The 20,657-nt window shown below is 58.5% G+C and overlaps 1 protein-coding gene across 1 annotated transcript; it reads right to left on the bottom strand.

Annotated features, from left to right (window-relative positions):
- Positions 1-165: 165 nt before the first annotated feature.
- On the bottom strand, positions 166-20,655 carry ZNRF1 (zinc and ring finger 1). Its single transcript, XM_055726419.1, is given in 6 exon segments — positions 166-1,441; positions 1,592-1,682; positions 1,795-1,900; positions 2,573-2,668; positions 19,548-19,899; positions 19,901-20,655. Coding segments are annotated over 5 exon segments (705 nt in total). The 5' UTR covers positions 19,994-20,655; the 3' UTR covers positions 166-1,441; positions 1,592-1,624.
- Positions 20,656-20,657: the final 2 nt, after the last annotated feature.

Genomic DNA, 20,657 nt, shown 5'->3' with positions numbered 1-20,657 from the left:
ACGTCCCCAGAGCTGGTGCTGCAGAGCTGGGAGCTCTCTGGGACAGGCTGAGCGCCGCCGTGGCCATCCCCACACCAAGGTCAACATGGAGAAGGGGCACTGGTGCTGGCGGGGGGCTCCAGCACCCCACAGGCATTGTCTGCTTCGCCAAGAATGCCAGTGAAATAAAATAACAGTGAATATTTTATTGAACATTGTTTTAATACCATATCAAAACACCTTGACTAATGAAGGAAGCTCCCCCCAAGCTCTGAACTCTTAGTTTTTTTCCCCTGTTTTTTTTTAATATATAAATACAGAAAGGTTTCCCGCAGGGGCACGGCCACCGGCAGGGGAGGTCTCACCAACGAAAACACGCCCGCCGCGCCAGGAGGGGACAGGGATGGGTTGGGGGGGGTCACTGCCGTGAAACAACTCCGTCTTGGCACCTCCGGCTCCGGCAAAGCCACCCCTGTGGCCAGGGGGGGTCAGGGTTTCCGGGGGGCCATGGGGGGCCTTCCCTGTGCCCTCCTCGAAAGGGTTTGACTCATAGGCCATGGAAAGAAAGAGGGGGGGCGGTTTTGGCAAGAGGAGCCCGGCGAGGGGGCGGCGGGGATGCTGCGGCTCTCCAGTCTCTGAGTGGTTATAGCTGAGTTAAAGAGTGACCAGTCTGTAAACATCACCGGGGCAGGGAAGCTCAAATCGAAGAACACGCCAGTCAACACGAAGCTTCAGTTGTGGTTTGGTTGGTTGGTTTTTTTTGTAAGTTTTCTTTTTTTTCTTCTTTTTTTTTTCTTTTTTTTTCTTTTTTTTTTTTTTTTTTCTTGTTGTAAACACTTGAAAGATGGACCCCTGCGACTCAGCAAGGGGGAGCAGAGTCCCCATCTCAACACTGCTGGGGCCGGGGTGGAGATCTCCAAAAGGGAGACGGGAGAGAGGAGAAAATTCCTGTTTTAGTCAGTGCAAAAAAACTGAGCAGAGCCCCCGGGTGAGTCCGGGTGGGAGGTGGGGGGGTTGCCGGTGAGAAATGCCGCGTGCTCCGTTTGGCCGGCTGTCCCCCAGCAGCTTTCCCCTTTTGTTTCGGGGAGAAAAGCCAAACATCATGGCAGGGGTTCGGCCGAGGGTGTCCCCGGGGCCTCCCTGGCCGGCAGAGCTCTCCTGGTGACCAGCGGCTGTGGAGGGGAGAGTGGGTTGCTCCGCTTTTCTCACACTGTCTTCTCCTGGATGTTTCTTTTTTTTTAAATCTTTTAAATTAAAAAAACCCAAAAAACCCCCCAAAACCAACAAAACAAATAAAAATAATAACATAAAATAATAATTAAAAAAAATTCGCTGTTGTCCCAAGTGGATTCAAGTTTCTGGGTTTTATTTTTGTCTTCTCGAGGAATTTAAAGTCAGCCCAAAACTCCAGGCGGGGTAGGGGGGATGGGGAGAGGAGGTACAGCAGGTATAGCAAGGTGCCCTGCAACAGCAGAGAGAGACGATCCCAGGTGAGGAGCAGGAGCCACGGCCAGCCCATGCCAGCCCATGCCAGCCCATTCTCCCCTCCTGGCCCAGGATTTAAACCCAGCACGGTGAAATCATTGGATAAGCCCGAGAGCCGCAGGCTCACCTTAGAGAGAAGTCAGCAAGCACGCCCGGCGGGTCAATCAGAAGGATGCTCCGGGCAAGATCTGTTCACTTCAAACCATGAGTCTATACAGCTGCAAAGAGGAGAGTGTGTCACCACCACGCTGCCGAGCCTCGGGATGTCCCCACCTGTCCCCCTGCCACCCGCCTGGCTGCGTCCCCTCCCTCGGGGTGCCTGCGCAGTACCTTTTGTGATAAATGCAGAGGCAGGGCAGCCTGGCTATCGTGTCCCCCTGCAGCAGCTCCTCCAGGCAGATCACACACTCGCCGGCGTCCTTGGTCAGCACGTCATCTGGGAGGGGAGGGCAGCGGTGAGATGTGAGATGGGGCCCACCACGGCGTTCCCCTTCCCGGGATGGAGGGGAGCCCATGGCCACCTCTGCGGAGGCAGCTGGGCTGGGGCAGCAGTGCCGGCAGAGCTGGCAGGAGGCTCAGGTGGAGGCATGGGGAGGGGAGACGGGGCTGGGGTGGCTGCAGCGAACGCCCCCCCCACCCTGGCTTCCAATAAAGCACCCGCGTAGGGGGTGAGCATCACTCCCCTGCCATGGTCAGGACAGATGGGAGATGCAGGAGCCTACAGACCAGTGCTCAGCCCAGTAAGCCTCACTGCCAGCGAGGAGGGCAGGAACACAACGACCCTTCGGACACATGTCCCCTGCCCTAGCCAGGCAGGACGCCCGGCCAGGACGGCTCCCGCTGGCACAGCACACCGTGGTGAGCAGCACGGGGACGGGGGCTGTATTCCAAAGGGTCCCAAAGGCAAAAGCAGTGGGGCTGAGCCATGCCGGCGCAGCGCAGCGGGGACTGCGAGCTGTACCAGCCCACTGGAGCAGAGTCCTCTTGGCAAGCCCAGCCGAGCCGCCTGCCCGCACAGCCTGCGGCAAGCGTCTCTCCAGCCTGCCCGGAGCCATCCCAAGCCGGCAGGACGCTGTGTCCCCTGCACAGCCTGGCCACCGGCCCTTACCGTTGTAGGAGAGGCGAGGTTTGCTCAGACACATGATAAAGTGCATTTCCATCTCGTCAGAAGCCACAGATTTGGAGCAAATGGGGCACTTGAAACCTGGAGGGAGAGTGCAGAGATGAGCCCTTAGCAAGGGAAGCAGGAGAGGAGTCCATCCCGCATCCTGGGGAGTCCCCGAGGCCATGGCTGGGCACAGCAGTGGGCAGCCCCTCACCTGCTGCCTGCATGGTGGCACGCACCCCACACAGCGCCCGCCAGGCACCCACTCATCCTGTGCCGGCCACCAGCAGCGCCGGCGTGGGGGACAGCCACCTGACAGGGGACAGCCGCCCGAGCCGGCGTGCCGGTCGTCCCTGTGCCCGCCGCGCAGAGGGCATGGAGAGCATGCCAAGGCAGCGCACACGTGGCCATCAGCTGCTGCCGGGCCTTAAAGGGCGAGGAGCAGCCCGGGGCATGCAGCACCCCACGCTGGCAAGTGTAGGGGCACGTCCCCACGCCAGGATGGTGCTGTCCCTGTTGCTGCAGCTCAGCCCTGCATGGCTGAGCCAGAAAAGCTGCAGGGAAGGAGGTTTTTCTGTAGGGCCACAGCAGAGGACTGGCAGGCTGGAGCCACAAGCCCCAACTGCTGCGTTCTCCAGCTTTCTGCAGGAGTGAGGTGAGCGCTTGCCCCTCCAATGCCAGCCAGCAGCCCCAGGAGCAGGGGGACTCTGCAGGCTGATGTCCCCCAGCCTGACCTTGGCCCTGCCTTGTCACCCAGCCCTGCCTGGTGACTTGGACTCTTGGATGAAGAGTGATGTCCAGATCTGCTCTGTGTCCTTGCTTGGGCATGGGGATGGGGCCCAGCTGGTGCCAGGGTACCTCACCAGTGCCACCACCTCCTCAAGCCACGCAGACCACCACGGCATCGTCCCCAGCACCACCAAGCGAGGCTGCCCCAAACCCAGGTCTCTGAGCCCCAAACTCCCAGGGAGCAAAACCCCAAACAGGGTCATCCAACCTGGACTCCCTGCCCTCCCACCGCAGCCAGCTCGAGGCCATGCGGTTTGTCACTGCCCAGTGCAGCGGGGCTCAAGCTGATGCAGCCGAACACGTGCACGCCACCACCGCCACCATGGGTTTGCACCAGAATATCTAGCAATTCCCTGCCTGCAGAGAGGAAGAGGGTAATTTAAGGACCTGTCTTCTAAAAGCAGATCAGGTTTGACTGCAGTGCTGCTTAAGAGCTTTCTTCATATATATGCAAAGGCTGCTCAGGAAAGAAGAGAAAAGGAATATACACAAATTATCTAAGGATGAATCAGGTTCTTGTTTGCCACCACGTGGCTGTGATGAGGGCATTTTTTTTGCTTCTTGGAAGGAAAAAAGCGCGGGTGGCTTTAACAGGAGGCAGCTCAGACCTCTGCCATGCAAACAGCCAGGATAACTGCTCAACACCTGAGCACCCTCTCATTAGCAGCAGTGATAAATACAGATTACCTCCCAGCTCCCCGGATGACAGCCTAGAACAGAGATGCTAAATCCTGCTCCTCCACGGGGCAGTTATTTCCCATGAGGGCACAGCAAAGATGAGCATCATGGATGGTGGGGAGCTGGCTCTAAACGGACCTGCTAAATCAAGGAGCCCTCGAGCCCAGGAGTCCCTCCAGCAGGATGTCAGGCTGACCCGTAGCATGCCACATCCCTGCCCCAGCCGAGCCAAGCTGCAGGGTCTCCACTGTGAGTCCAGCCCCACTTGCCCCAAGCCCCAGCTGAAAGGGCAGCACCGGCAGCCAGAGCCTCACGGGCAGCAGCACCAATCCACCTCCTCCTCTCCAGCCTAATTTTACTCCTGATCCATTTATACCTTGTGGCAGCAGTGCCCATTAGCTGAAATAGTTGGGTTTTTTCTCCTCCCAAGTGTTTACCCGCCTGGTGTATTTATAGAGCAGGCTCAGATAGCCTCCCAGCCTGCCTTCTGCAAGACCCAACTAGCCTCCCCTTGTGAAATACCTTCCCTGTCCCTCAGCTCCCCTGGCAGCCTGCCTGCCCCTGTCCCTGCCTGAACCGATCCTGCCTGAACGTGGTTGCTCTGCCAGCACCGCAGGCACCAGTCACCACCACGGAAGCTCTTGGGGACCAGTTTCCAGTGGCAACCCCCCAGCACAGGGTGGCTGCGAAGGGCTCCCTATGGAAAAGGTGTTTTGGCTGTGAACTCAGCGCCAGGAGAAGACATTTGCAGAGGTTCGGCACCGTCCCCCACGCACTGCACGGGAAGACCTTGTTTTCTCTGGTCCCCCATTTTTCTGTGCCAACGTGTTATTTTAAACAGTTGCCCCAGATCTGCTGGTTCTGGCAGCAGTCAAAGGGATCCTACGAGACATGCAACCGGTGCAAAGGGAGAGGGCCCTGGATGAGCACGCCCAGCCTCGCAGGCTCCCGCGAGCGGCTGTTGCCGTATCTCCAGGCCTCTCTGCTAGCCGGGGTAGCTTTAGCACGGTTATAAATAGCCAGCATGAACATCCATCACGCTCCTCGATGCTCCCTGGGCAGCTGGCTGGGGGACAGGGACCCCCAGTGCCACCACAGCCCCATGGCAAGGGCGTGGGGACATGGCGCAGACAAAGAGACCTGGGCTTAAACCCCAGCAAGTGCATGGCACGCTCCAGCCCCAGACGCTGGCTGCCGCGCGGGTCTGGGGGCTGAGCCAAGCGCAGAGGCACACATGCTTTCCTGGCTCTGCGTTTCACTAGATGGGGGGGGGGGGGGGCAGGGGGAGATGAAAATGCAATTGCATAAATTCCCATGTCTGAGTGAGAGTGAGGAGCCGGAGTGGAAAGGCCCCTGGGGCAGGGGGCCGCCCTGCGCCCCAGCTGTCGGCACAAATACTCAGCATTGCAAGAGCAACTGCTCGCACCCCCCTCCACGGCAGGCGCGGGAGCCGCGGGGAGCCCACCACCAGCGGGGAAGGGGAGGCAGAGAAGGGTGTCGGGCTCCCTTGCCCCTTCTCCAGGTGACCTTTGGGGAAAGGTAGTGGATGGAAAACCAGGGAGGCCAGGGGCCAGCCAGCACCCGACAGCCCAGGGCCCTGGAGCATCCCTCCGGTCGGGGCAGGCGCTGGGGCCCAGAGCTGCTGCAGATGAAAGGGCTGCTCCCCGCGCAGCTGGCCCCCTCCAGGCCACGGTATTTTCCACATTCCCTGAAATCCCTGTTAATTTATCCTGCCTAAGCTGCCAGCCCGAGCGATGCAGGAGATTACATTTTGACAGCTGCTCACGGAAAATTCAGCTCCCTCCCTCCTCCTCAAGCCCTTTCCGCCCTCCTCCCACATGCCTAAAAAAAAAAAAAAAAGAAAAAAAAAAAAAAGAGAGACAGAGGAAGGGCCCAGCTATTCCTCCTCGCCTGGGCCTCCCACACCCCCAGGGAGCTGGGGGGATGCTCTGGGGAAGGGCCACGGACCCTTCCTCCCTCCCAAGGTGCTCTTGCCTTGCAAGGCTCTTGCCTGCGGCTCACTAAACCTGGGGCTGGCACTGTCACCGCAGGCGGAGACGGGCAGGCAGGCAACGCCAGCAGCAAGTGAGGAAGAGGAGGGTGCTGCGGGAAGCGGGCTGGCCCAGAAAATCAGGTTCAGATCCAGACCTGGACTCTTGTATCCTGCAGGAGACTTTGAGAAAGCCAAGGGCTTTCCAGGCTGAGACACATGTTGGCAGGTGATCTCATCTCTCCAATGGCTTGGTCTAGAAATCGGGAGCAAGCAGTGCTGGTGCTCTCCAGGGGCTACTGCCCTCTGAGTATTTTTAGGAAGGTTACATGGTTAATTTTAGAGAGCTGGGCAAGGCAGAGCTGGGAACCACTGAAAACCTCCACCACATCCTACACAAGCCGAAAAAGCCCCATGGTTAACCCCCACAGCGCCAAAAGCACCACCACACAGGCTGCCAGTGCTTTGCTGGTCATTGGAACGTCAAGACACCTTTCCAACCCATCTGTAAACATCTCAAACACAGCTGCTTCTGAAGCTGGGATAGGAAATTCCCATCACTTGTGTCTACACGCGACCCCCCGAGCAACCCGTGCAGCTTGGGGAAGCCACTGAGCACTACAACGGGGTCAACCACACCACATCCTGCGAGTGGAAGTGGCTGCTCCCCTCAGGGATGGGCGAGACAGCACCCATGGGAGCTGCAAGCCCGTGCCTGGCCACAGGGAAGGGCATATGCCACGTCCGTATTCACTTGCCAAACCCTCCACTAGCTCGGTGTGCCTCCAGATGGATTGGTGACAGGCTGCGGTGCCACCAGGAGACGCAGCATTGCCAAAGTGGCAGGAGACCCTGGCTCTATTGCCAGCAGATAGCCAAAACGCGGGAAGCAGCAGCCTCAACGCTGCATGGCACCTCCAGCAGTGGGAGGAAGATGCAGGTGGGGGATGATGGGCCCTGAAGGCAGGGGGAAGCAGCAGCTCAGGTGCAAGTGCAACCTCAGCAACCCATCCTGTACGGAGCAGCATTCGCTGAAGGGATCCCCAGCTGGCCAGGACCCCACGAATGCAGCAGGATAAACCAGGAGCCCTGTGTGTGGGAGCAACTGCACAAACTCCCCAAAATGTGCCTGCTCCAGGAGGGAGGGGTCCCTTCCATGGTGCTCAGCCATCCCATGGGACACCATGAGCACCAGGGAACTCAGGGGTAAGCCTGATGTCCATGGGAGATCTGGAAACCTCAGCTGCACAGCCCACCTCTGTGTCTCCAGAGAGCATCCTGGGCCCCCTGCCAAGGGAGCTGGCTTACACCAGGTGAGGATGCATCCAAGCATGAGAAAAACACAGGGACTACTTGGTCCAAGCACGCACAGTCCTCATGCTGTCTCCTTGCTGAGTAAACCCTGAGCATCCCACCTCCTCCTGTGGCTTCCCCAATGCTGCCAGCTGAACTGGCACCAGAAAGCTGGAAAAGATGGATCATCTTTAAAAAAAAACACGCTAGTGATCAAAGAGGCGGGAAATACTGAAAGACCACTCTACGGACCTAGCTGGTCAACCTGAAGCAGAAGCACATGGAGTTGGGTGAGGTGAAGGGACTCCAAGTCCTCCCCTTCCCGTACCCCTCGTGGGCTCCAGCGCAGCCCCAGGATGGAAGGGATCACAGAGGAGTTGCCTTCCTCACCAGCTAGCGAAGGAAACCTGCAGAGCCAAGATATTCAAGACGCAATATCTCCTGGGAAATAAATTCCCTACTGGCCTAAAGCAGCCTCATTTTTTTTTTTTAAAGAGACTGTCACACGGCAGCTCTTTGGAAGATGGCGCATAGGGTGCACAAAGCACATCTCAAGCGCTTGGGCACCCCAGGGATCTGGTAGCTGAGGACCTCCATGGGTGTTCTCTTATGAGAGCATCATGCACCATGGAAGCGATGATCTACTGGCTTCTGAGCAATGCAGCCAGTGATGCTGCCTTACATTGGGGCCAGGAGGCAGCTCGCAGCCGCACCAAGGACCACACTCCCTCCGCCAGCAAAGCGCTTGCATTGAGTGCCTGGAGGCCAGGACACGCAGCAGAATCAGGCCCAAACTCACTTCTCTTGCAGAAGGAAACTGCCATCAGCTGCACAGGCAGATGCAGGAGCCAGAGCCCAACACAGCCCCATGGCTGCAGCCCTGGCAGGACACAAGGTGCCGGGTGAGTGCTGCGACGGTGCTCAGCTATTGTGCAGCACAAGGGCTGACATGAGCAGGGACACGTAGGCAGGAAGAAGTAAAGCACTTAAGCAATCTCATTTGCCAGCTCTGAGTAAGGGCCATACAAGCATCCTTCCTCCCCATTCAAGGCTGCAGAGAGGTGGGGAGAGCATAAAGGATGGGTTCAGGGTAGAAACAAACCATCCCACCTTCCTGGGGACAGGAGGGAAGCAGCGCTGAGGGACGGCAGCGGGCCAGTCCCAGATATCAGCCAGGCAGCAGGGATCTGGCCAGGGTGGGACATCCCTGGATGGCACCGTTGAGAGAAACCCAATGATGCAGGCTGCTGCCTCGGCAGACGGCCAAGGAGATTGGTCCTGCTCCATCCCACCCCACCACTTCCTTGCTGATTGAGTCAGTTCAGCTGGCTGAGCCATGCTACTGATGTGAAGCAGCACCCCAAAAAGACAATGTTACTGTGCAAGACCAGGTTTTGCAACATCTAAGAAAAGCCGTCCCTGGTTCACAGTGGCTCTGGCAAAGTCCCCATGCTGCAGGTGTTGGGGTGGCAGGGACCATGAAGCTGGCCAAGGCCAGCACTGCCCTAACACTCAAGGCATTGGGTTTTGGAGATGCCTCTGTCCGCTCCCACCCGACTCAAGCCATGAAGAGGACATGCAGCAGGAAGGAAAAAAAGACATTGATGCTCCAGGTGGGATGTGGGGAAGCCACTAGGGCCAGAGGGATGCAGGACATGGAACGAAGGGGCTGGGTGGCATCATGTCGCAGCAGCCCAGAGCTGTCTTGCTGCAAACCAGGTGGCAGAGATTTTTTTTTTTTTTTTTTTTAGCAAGCTGGTTTCTTATGGGGGCGGTGGGGGAGAATGGGAAGGAGAACGGATTGCAACACTGAGGCTGAGGAAAGCTCGAGAGTTGGGAAGAGGCGGGAGTTGCAAGAGAGGGAACCCCACAGGGACATTTGCTCCAGAGCACACAAAGCCATTGAGCCTCAGCAGACAGACACACCAAAGCCTTACAGGAAACCTCCAGCATAGACATGGAGAAGCAAGAGGGCAGAGAGGCCTGGCTACATGGTCACAGGGTGTCTAGAGCCACCCTCCCTGCACACACATGCTCAGGGAAGAAGTGCAAAGAGCCTCTGCACCCCAAGCACCCCCCCTGCCTGTCACTGTTTGAGCATTGCCCCTTTCATGGCTGCAATTGCAGTTTTTGAACAAAAGTACCTATGCTACAGGTAGACAGCATCTCCCTCCTACAGCCCAGGCCATGCTGCAGGATCAGTTCCCCCACACCTGGATGACAAAGGTAGCCTCCTGGGGTCACCCTGCCTTCTAGCCAGTCCTAGTTTCCTGCAGAAACTCTCCCCCAGCTGCTGGGAACAGGCTTCATAAGGAAGAGTGTGTAGCCTAAAGCTAATTTTAGCATCCCAGAGAACAGCAAAGTTAAGTGGAGGGGTCCTGGGCGACAGCCCAGCGAAGGCATTGACTCCTACTGTTGGGCTGCAGGGCTTGAATTTACCGAGTTACAAGCTTGTTCCGGGCTCCTGCCAGTCACAGAGCTGGCCTGGGGCCTCTCACTGTGCAGGAGAGCTGCAGGGATGCCCTGGCACTGCCTCCCCACCTTTCCAGGGATGCTGAGGGTTTCAAATTCACTGCCCAGAGTGAAGAGGGATCCCTGCAGGCACACCTGGGAATTTCCAAAGGGTTTGCCTGCACACCTGCCTTTTTCATCCCAAGTATCTCTTGTGCGAAGGAGGAAGCCCAACTGCAAGCCCTGCTAGCAACAGCAATCATCCACAAGATGCACGGAGCCAACAAGGCAACGGAGGCAGTCCCAGGTGCCACAGTGCGGGAGCACAGGGGATCCTCCGGCAGCGCAGTGGGACATGGCGGCTCGGAAATGGGAGCAGAAAGGGAGGAGAGCTGGATGCTTTGGCTTGGCAGGGGCTGGGAGGGAGCAGCAAGGCAACGTCACGCGGGGACCGGTGGGGTGAGTCACTTCTGACTAAGCCATCCATTGGGGAGGCACCCACGGAGTCCCCGCTGCTGGGTTCCAGCCGCTGTCAAGCTGCCAGAGGAACTCCTGCTGTCAGAGAGGCTTAAGTGCAAAAGCCTGACCTGAGCCACTCCCAAACGCAACCGATCCCATGGGGTGAAGTGGCAGCTCCCTGGCTACCTCCCTCCTGACCGCCAGGTTCTTCCAAAGCGGAAAACTTGTGCCTTGATGCTGCCGGGGCTCCGTCATGCCTCAGCTTCAGCCGATCGCTCTGGGAGGATGAAGGGACACTCCAGAGACACACGATGACAAGGCCTGGTTTCATGATGCTGGCAGAGGGAGCAAAGCCCAGCGCCGGTCTCACCCACGCACCCTCTCCTGCCAGGAAGCGATCCCATCCAGCTCCTAGGACACTCCTCCACAGGCAACCCATGGCAGCACCACACGAACAGACTGGTAGAAGATCTCCCATGGCACTTCATGCCTGGGCCGTGGTGGCAGGGGTTACTGGGGCAACTGGTTTTCATCAGCGAGAGACCTCCGGTGCATGGGAAGATGAAGCACTGCTTTTCTGGGTAGAGAAAGGGCAGGTTTTATGTAGTGGGCAGCAAACAGAGCACGAAAGGCACACAGAGCTACACCCACAGCTGGTGCACGGCTGGGAATTGCTTACAGCCAGTTCACACTGGTTGTTTCTGCAAAGAGACACCGTTGGAACAGAAACCTAGGGAGGTACACACTGCAGAGTCAGCCCTAACCTCACCTGCTCCTTGCATGGCAGGAAGAGATGCACGGCAGAGAGCACCTCCCTGCTCCCCAGGAGGGGCTGCCGTTGCTGAGGGATGGCCAGGGAATGCCCCAGGCTACCAGGAGAGCAGGAAGGGAAGAAGTAGGGCGCAGTCCTGCAGGATGATCACACAGCTCTGCTGTGCAGGGTGCAGGAGGCGAGGGATGCTTGATAGCACCAAGCTGCCCAGCCAGGCAAGTATGAGCTTCCCTCCTCGGGCGAGAGGCTGGGGGTTTTGGAGATACCCCTGTGGCAGGGGTAGGGCCACACCACCCAGCTTGCTCTGGCTTCGGAGCAGCCCTGCCCCATGCGCTTCCCAGCTGCCAGCTTTCTGCAGCTCTGGGAGCCAAACCTCTGAAACACCAAGCAGAACATCTCAGAGGAACGAGCCCACGGGTGAGCATCAGGGGCTGCCCATGCTCCATCCCAGTAGCAGAGGCAGGAGGGGCTTCACACTGTGCCACAGGCAGGAATAAGCCTGCCCAGCTGTCCCACCTTCTCTGCTCCTGCCTCCTCTTTGCTTCAACACATGCCAGCCTCCAACACGGGAAGGGCCGAGCTGTCTCGCAGCCAGCAGACACTGGGAGCAGGAGGGATACAGGGGGCTGCAGGCAACAAAAATCCCAGCTGTGGGGGATTTCAAACGCTCTCTTCCCCAGGAGAAAGGAAAAACACCAAAGCAGTACCCAGAGGAGCACAGTGTACCCCTACTTCCAGAGCTGGACAAGGCCTTGGGAAGCAGAATCCCCCTGAGAAACAGTCACCCAGGACCAGCCACAGGGTGCCGCCTGCTTCGTACCTGTCTGTGGGGAGCAAAAAGAAATCAAAGGCACCTACAGCCGCCCTCAGAAGGGTAAGATCCAGGCAAATAGCAGGCTTCAAGGGCTAGGAGCTCAACATTGCAATAAATAAATGGATAGACAACAGCTTCAAAGCAGCAAGACCTGGGTGGGGATAACCTGAAATGCTGAGGCAGCTCAGGCAGGGTGCTCAGCCTCACCCCATCCTGCTCAGCACCAGCTTAAGACAGCTGCCCCAAAACTGACCTCAACCCATACTGACTCAGCCTCCCTGCAGATGGTAATTTAAGCCATCTGGCTAGAGCCAACCCCTGCCCCCCCTCATTTCCCCAGCTACAGATGTACAGGCCTTGGATGGATGGATTGAAAGGTGGATCCGATTCCCCTGCAGCACTCCTGACAAAATGCAGCTCTACCGCCTTGTAGAGAGAGTTCCCAAACACATTACTGCAATTACCCCAGCTGCAGGAGAAACGGCAGGTTTTCCCTCACTGGCGACAAAGACCTCCAAAAAACAACCCCCAAAACGCCCACCACACCAAGCTGGGATGCTATGTCTGGGATGCGAAGAGCGGAGCCCCCAGGACCACCCTCAAGCCGCTGAGCCGTGATCAGAGAAACACAGAGCCATGACAAAAGCTGAGGGGAGAACGAAGCCAGCTGCCTTTCAAGGCAGCAACAGGCAAAGAGGCACGGAGGATGCGGAAACACCTTAATGCCAGCAGCCCTGTCCTGTGAGGAAATAAAATGCTGGGCAGGGATGAGGGATAGGGGAAGCATCGCCCTGTTCTCCTGCCTGACTGCTGCTTTCCTTCTCTTGTGTTGCAGGCAGCTGGCCTCTAAAAATACCCACTGTTGTCATGCTGTCCTGCCTGCTAGGGCCAAGGAACAGCTCTGAGCGGCTTTCAGTTCAATTCCTCATCTGTGCTGTTGTGCTTTCCTCACCAGGACCCGGCCCAGCCCCATTTCTGTGCCTGGTAGGTGACAGTCTCTCAGGAAACGTGGCCATAACTCAACAAAGCCCCAACAAGACGAAGGTGCTCGCTGGGAATATATAGTCTTGTGAAATTTCTGCTGGCGTTGCTAAAACTAGCAAAAGGGTAAATATGTCCACTGCACCCGTCTGCTCCTCTACGAAGTGCCACAAGACTGTTGCACAAGGTGCGTGGTCTCGTCTCCATGCCACTGCCAGGAGGCCCACAGCCACGCGAGTGTGCACAAGCGCAGAGAGCCAGGACTTTCCCCAGCCAGCTCAGCCCATGCCCTCCTGAGCGACACGACACTGCTGTCCTGGGGACCGACCTACTGCCCACACCGGCCAGTGCCACTCGGCTCCCTGGGGAAGGAGGGGAGGGAAGAGTCAGCCCCCCCTCAGAGGTGTGCTGCAGCCTCTCCAACACATTGCGAGGCACCATCCCCATGGGCAGAACACCTCCAGCTGCCCACAGACCCACCATCGGGGCTTGGGGAAGGACGATGCCAGCGCTGAGCAATGCATCTGCTCAAGCTCAGCCGGCCACACGTGGCACAAACCTGGCAGCGCACAGGCACGGGGACCAAGAGCCCGAGCCCTGTGCCAGCAGCACAGCCACCAGGACCTGCCTGCAGGCTCCCCAGCTCTCCCTGCCACCCTCCTCAAACCCTGGGCTGTGCGGGACCCGCAGCAGGCTGGAAAGCTAAAGCACACCAAGAAAACAGCAGTCCCTGTCCCCAGCTGCAGGCACTGCCCCCCCAGCGCTGCCCACAGCCCAGCAGGGCAGGAAACATGCCTCTGCCCACGGGAAACGCTGCGCAGCGGCGCGAGAGGGTGGCCCAGGCCGGCAGAGCTTCCTGCAGCTGCACCTCCCAACAGCCTCCCACCACAAAGCACCCAGCAAAAACATTCAGCCAAGCGCACCCACAAGGGACAACAGGAGTATCCCCCGGGGAAGACCCACACCCCCAGTGGGTTCACCCACATTTGAAACACCTGCCTGGTGGGACGGTGCTGGTGAGACATCCAAGGCCCAATTATAACCACTCCTGCTCCATCTGAAATAAAAAAATGGGTCTGCCTCTACAGAGAGAGGCTTGCTGTACCCTGATGTACAGCCATGCGGGAGCGGGTGGGTAAAAATGCTCTGCATCAGGGCCTGCACTTTACAGCATTGTTTGACTGCTCATTTAAATCACTCACAAGCCCTTATGATTTCAATTTTCAAAGGAACCAGGAGAAAGCCAGGTCACATTTTCTCAAACCCAAGTATTCGACACATCTGGGGTTTTGGTGTACCAGCAGCAGAGGTGATGAGATGCACCTTGTGGCTGCCCACCGGTCAGCCGGGGTGCCACACCGGTCCCTGCAGAGGGAATTCATTCAAAGAGCTCTTTGCTGCATGTCTGATTTGTCACATGGGAGATTACATCGGAGAAAAAAAAAAAAAGCTTTTGTTTTTTAATTTTTTCCTCCAAAATGGGGTTTTCTCCCTCCCTGCATTTCTCTTGAAATTAATTTTCAGCATTTAGCAGCATTTTCCCATGACTCTCCACGGCTCCCTTGGCCAGGTGCCAGCCCTGGTACGGCTCCTCCACCAAAGATGTCTGCATCTGATTGATCCTCTGGCCAGCAAAGGAGAGAGCGAGAGAGGGAGGGAGGAGAGGAGCCCTAATAGCACATTAATAAATAAGAGAAGCCTTTACGGTTATTCTAGTCACCAGAACAAAGATCTCAGCAAAACAAACCAGCATGGGATAAACTTACGTCACGGGCCAGGAAGACAATCCTGGCTGGGAAGTGGGTCAGCCCAGGGCACACAAGAGCATCATCCTCAGCATGTCTGGAACATACGTGTACGGAGGGGGGAGATGGCACCCAGCTCCCCTGCACTGGTTTATGCACCAGTTTAGAGAGGAGCGGGCCCAGCCAAGCCAGTTAGCGTGCACAGCAATTAGCACCTCGCTCCTGGGCAAGGCAGCTGAGAGATTTCGGGGAGCACCGGAGTGGCAAGGCAGCACAGCGACAGCCTGCACTAGCTCTCGCTGTGGAGACTGAAGGTAACCGCCGCCGGCTTCTCACGCACAACGCCAACGTTGACACACTTAAACTTCATCTCCAGGCTGCAGGTCTGGTACACATTAAAGCTGCCTTCGAGTCTCCCATCTTCTGGTATTCAGTACTTCGTTCTTCCAAGGTAGCTGTTGCCTCTTGCCCCTGGCCACGTGCTGCTCTGCAGCTGGCCCCAAGAAGGCAGAAGAGCAACCCCTCCAGAGCCAGCTGAACATCACCAGGCTGGGGAGTCATCAGGATCATTCCTCCACCACTTCCCAAACGATCCACAAGCCTGGAAATGCTGTAGGTGCCCAATCCAGCTGCCCCGCAGTCACCAGCACCAAACCCACAAAAAGATGGTTTCAGGACAGTCTCCTTTGGAAACTTCCACTGGCAAAACCAGATTCACAATGGCAAGTTCCTGCAGACCTTGGGGTGCCCTTCCACGCTCTAACCACTGTAAGGAGGGAGCGAAGCACATATGACGTCTGCACATTGAAAAGTTGGTGGCAGGAAAGTCAGGGCTGAAGCAGTCTCCCTCCAGCAGCTCTCTGACTAGCCAGCTAGAATTAAGCTTTCTAGTTTTGGTGTAGAGACTGCAGTGGCAGGACTAGCTCAGGAGCTAAGACTGCCAAGCACTGGCGAGAAAAGGCTCAGGACTGGAAGCTGTTGGATCACAGCAAGGGTACACCATAGACGTGCCTCCTCCCAGCTGGGCAGAGACCAGGGCTGCCCAGCGCAGGTGTTCACACATGCCTTCCCCTCATCCTCCAACAAGTGATCCCTATTTCACATCCCTGACTCCAGAGCTGGATTAAAAAGCACTTCCGGCCTGTTTTGCACTCTAACCCTGCCTGGAGAAAGGCCCAGCCCAGCACCTGGGCTGCCATCCCTGTGCCAGACACCCTACCTTCTCCCCCAAGGCTGGGCCCTCCTGCTCTGGGCAAGGCGCTGCTGAGAAGGCAGTGGCTCACTTGGCAAAGGAGACCTCCCCTCCTGACCTTGCTGCCACCAGCATCCAGGACAGACAGCTTGTTTGGTCGGTGCACGGAAAGCCAGCGACATTCCTGACGGCACTGCACAGAAGGATGAGCTAGGCGTCTCCTTAGGCTAGCCAGCAGACAAGGAGATACGGATTTACTAGAGCTTCCAACACTCAAGGGCTTTGGGTGACGAGGGGGATTTCCAGATAAACTTTAAGCTACTTACAGCTTCTGCAAACTCCCCGAGATCCTCTGATGAAGATGAATGACACGAGTGATACTAAGAGAACCACACAAAGCTGGAGACACGCAGCATTAAACCACATCTCCTTTTTCTCCCTTCTTCCCGCTAGCCTTGGCTTTGCCAAGAAGTCCTAATGGTCATGAAGCTACAGAGACAGGGTCAAGTGCTACAAACAAACTCCAAAGTTGCAAAAGATGTTTTGTCATCTTCTACCTTCGCAGGCCAGGAAACAGATCTCAACAACCCTGGGCAGACAGGGAAATCCCAGAGCAGTTTCAGGTGACGTTGGAGCAGTTCTGTCGCTTGCATCGATGGCAGACACGCCTGGGAAAATCCCTGTCAGGAAATGGGATCCACTTACCCAGGGAGGTGTTGTCCCCTTGGAAGGAGGGACAAGCTCCGCCACAAAGGTGAGAGCCCCCTTGGCCACCCTGTTTGGAAGATGCATTCAGGTTTTGCTATTCGTAAGAACAGCAGCTCTCCTTCCCTGGCCCTGGAAGGGCTAGAGGTGGTCAGTATGTAACTGCTCCTGCCACCCCTGCCCCCCGGCAGCCACGGCAGAGCCCAGTGGGATTCGGCAGCAGGCTTTTCTTGCCAACCATCACAACACACAGCACCCTACAGCGGTGCTGCAGCACATGCTGGCTCTGGGGACCACTTTGCAACCTCCCCCTGCACAGGCTTCCCAGTGCAGCCCTCCCCTCTCCCTCCCTGGGCACACCTGGCTCTTCTGCAAGCCTTTGACTGCAGAGAGGAGGAGGAGTGACGCCAGTCAGGGAAAAGAGCTCAGCCTGCCCCAGCTCACTCCTCGGGGTCCCTGCTGATGGGCCAGATGAGCCATGAAGCAGCCGGAGAGGCGCACAAAATCAGCATCGCAGATAAAGGGAGCGGCGAGGAGCCAAGCCTATCTGCACGGTCCTGTTATCACGGACACGCTGCCGCAATGACAGCGCCTTATCACTGGCGTTAAGCCAGGGCTCCTCACTGTCCCACTGAGGTCCCCACAGTGGGACACTTTGAGGCTCCAAGCTCTTCCCCCAAACTCAAGTACTCCTGGAAGAGTGAGGCCGTGAACACGACCTTCCCACGTGCCAAGATCAGCACCATCCAAGTCTCCAGCCTGTGCATAAGCAGGAGGAAAGGGGCAGGCAGGGCAAGGATCCACTCTTCAGACCTGTTTGCCACAGTTTGGGGCAGGGAGGGGGGGCTCCTCTCCTTGAGGCACTACAGCAACTTGGGCAGATCCCAAAGATCCCCAGGCACACATCGCGGTGAGGGGGTTTGGTGCATCAGCAGGTCCCCTTGTCCCCAGCCTCGAGTCATCCTTCAAAAGGAGCAGGGACAGTCACGCGCAGCAATGTCAAAGCTCCTCTCCGTTTACCAGAGCGCTGCTGCTTCAGCACTTTCCAGTGGCTAATGGAGTGGCTCAGCGCTGCGAGAGAAGCGGGTCGATGGGGAGGCAGGGGGGAAGAAGCGAGTACCTCCCGACTGCCCTGCTGTAGGTTAACCAGCTGCAACAGGAGATTAGAAGGAATTTTAGCAATCTTGAGGTGGCTTACTTCCCCTTGGTCTCCAAATCCTCCGTTAACCTCTTACATTAAGAGGAAGAACACAAAAGTTTAATGAGCTCTGACAAGTTTTCAGAATGGTTTTTAAGCCTCCTCCGCTCCTTTTGCTATTAATTAGCAACGAGGAAGAACCACCACGGGGAGAGGCTTCGGCATGCACTGAACAGCTCTCGCTGCTGCCCGCGCGTGCTTCAGCACAGCTCAAATGCTCTCGGAGGGCCCCAAAAGAGGCACCAGAGGAACCCAATTCTTGCGGCACTTCCCACGGCTCGCGCTGCAATCTTCCAAGGGCGCCCACTTTAACTTAGCAGCATCGCACTCACTCGCTCGAGCGGGTGGAAAAAGCTTACTCCATTTTGCAGCTGCTTTATTTTTATGAGCAGGTTTTTGCCTCTCAGCATTGCAGTTTGGGGGAACTACCATTTAACGTAACCGATACTCTCTGACCGACCACCTCTCCGTACAGATTAGCTACAAGGTGTTTCTGTAATAAAGCCATTCTCGCTCCAGCACCAGGTACAATGGAAGACCCCGTGGCACTCATTCACACTGAGGCTTGTGCAATACCTGGAAGGATGCTGCGCCTTAGTTTCTTTCTGTGTTCAAAAACCAGAGCAGCGGCACAGTCCGCGCAAGGTCCCGGAACAAGAAAGTTTGCAGAAGCGCTGGGTCTCAGCTCCAGTGCCACATGCCAGCCAGTTCTCTCCATCTGCCGGGGAGGACTGCAAGCGCCCAGCTTATCTGGATCCACAGGAACCAGGCCCGGGGTGTTCTGCCACTGAAGACGCAATGCCAGCCATACAGCTTTGATCTAACTGGGAAGAGCAGCCCCCGGAGACTGGGTAAAGGGGAGAAACCCCAAGATGGATGGAGGAAAAGGAGCCCCCTTGTTTCGCACTTTGTTCTTGTCCACTGGTTCAGTTTCAAGCGTTCCTGAAAATGAGGCATTGTCCCAAGGCGCATTATGAAATTCCCAGACCACGTCATGCACGGAGAACACTTAGAGCATTCGCAAGGGGGCCGAGCGGGAAAGAAATCCCAGACTATTCCAGGAAACGCAAGGAGACATCCCTGAAATGACTTCCCCTCCAGCCAAGAGGAGAAGGGAGGACCTCCCACCTCGCTCCCTGTACCCAGCCAAAACTAGGTCAGTGACACAGCCCTGCTCCCAGCCAGAGCTCCTCTCCAGACACGAGGACACATGGAAGAGTCCAGCCAGGAGGGTGAAGATGGGGGCAACCTTGCCCCCTCCCTTAGCCCCATGTTTCCTGCAAGAAAGCCCAGCCGGCTCCCCAACCCCAGTAAAGAGGCAGGCAGTTCCTCCTCTGCTTCCTCCCCAGCACCACATCAGTGCCAGCTGGCTTGAATGAGAAAACCTGCTTTGGCCTCTCCTTGGCCCTTTATCAGACGAAACAAAGGGAAAAAATTCCCACACCTCACTTTCAAAGGCTTCCTCTCCCCCTTCCCCAGCTTCTAAGGCATGGAAATCACTATGCCTCACTGGCACTCCTGAAACACCTTCCGAAGAGGCACATGGAGCTCAGCCCGGTATTCAAAACCAAGGGCTGGAGCTACAGCACCTTCGGACCATACTCCCCTCAAGTCAAAGGGGGATGCCACATCCACTGCTTCGCATCCCAGAGCCAAAACACCTCCCTTGTGGAAAGCCTCCTCCCTCGACCTTGACACAGATGCCAGCCCCAGCTCACCCACTCACCCGTGCCAGGGAGGGGACTGGGGTCTTTCTGTCAGGCTTAGCGCCACGGGGCTCAACCAGCCAGCCAAGGGCGCGGGGGGGGCAGACCCCCATGCCGGGTGAACCGTGCCCACCGCCGCCCCGGGGCCCGGGTACCCGCCGAGGGAGGGGAAGCCGGGGGAAGGCTCCGGGGAGCCGGCACTCACCGCTGTGCGAGCTGAACCACCGCGGTGCGATGTGGAGGGGCAGCGCGTCGGCCAGCGAGGCCCTGGCGCCCAGGTACAGCATCCCGTCTCTATGGTGACCGCCTCCCGTCTCCTGGTAACCGTTGCCATGGGCGTACGTGGAGTCGGAGCCCGGACCGCCGCCGCCGCCGCCCGGGGCCCGCTCGGCCTCCCCCGCCGCCCGCGCCGCCGCCGCGTACAGCCCGAAGGGGACGGCGCCGGCCGCCGCCGGGTCCATGCCCATCCCGGCCACCGAGCTGACGGAGCGGCTGCGCAGCCCCATGGCACCGCCGCCGCCGCCCGCCCGGTAATGGCCGAAGGGAGGCGGCCCCCCCCCCTCCTCCCGGCGGCGGCACGGCGCTGTCATCCGTCGACACCCCCGGGAAGGGGCCCCGCGAACGGGCCGCCGTGCTCTGCTTGCCCCCCATATGGGCGCCGCCGGGCCGGAGGGAGCCGAGCGACAGCCCCCCGCGGGGAACGGGGCCGCGCCGCCCCCGCCGCCGCTGGGAGGCGAGAGGGGGCGGAAGGAAGCGGGGGGGCGCGGGGAGCTACGGGCGCAAACCCATCCCCGCCCCAGGCATCCTCCCCCCGCCGGGCCCGCAGGGGCGAGGGCGCCCCGAGTCCGCCGCCGCCGCCGCCACCCCCGGCGGGGGCCGCCGAGGGCTCCGGGGCCGCGGGGGGGGGGGAGGGGGGAACGGGACGGCGGGGGAAGGAGGAGGGGGGGGGGGTGGACGGCGGCCGGGTCGCTCCGCCCGCCTCGCTCCTGCCCGGGGCGCGGCCGGCAGCCGGGCGACGATCAGCTGCGGCCCATGGGGCGGCGGGGGGCGGCGGGGGCGGCGCGCCCCGCTCCGCTGCGCTGCGCCGGGCACGGCCTCGCTGCCGGCCGCCGCCAGCCGCCTGGGTGCTCGGCGCCGCGCCGGAGACAATAGAGGCCGGCAGCACGCATGCTCCCGCCCCCGGCCCCCCCGGCCCGCCGCCCTTAACCCCTGCGCTGCTGCCGGCCGCTGCCGCCCGGGCCTGCGCTCCACCACCGCGGCCTGCGGGTCACGGGGACGCCGCTGCCCCGAGGAACACAGGACTCGGCCTCCCCCT

This window comes from Falco cherrug, chromosome 14 (genome assembly GCF_023634085.1).
Source record: "Falco cherrug isolate bFalChe1 chromosome 14, bFalChe1.pri, whole genome shotgun sequence".
NCBI classification, from domain to species: Eukaryota; Metazoa; Chordata; class Aves; order Falconiformes; family Falconidae; genus Falco; species Falco cherrug.
This window is presented reverse-complemented; position numbering and strand designations above follow the sequence as displayed.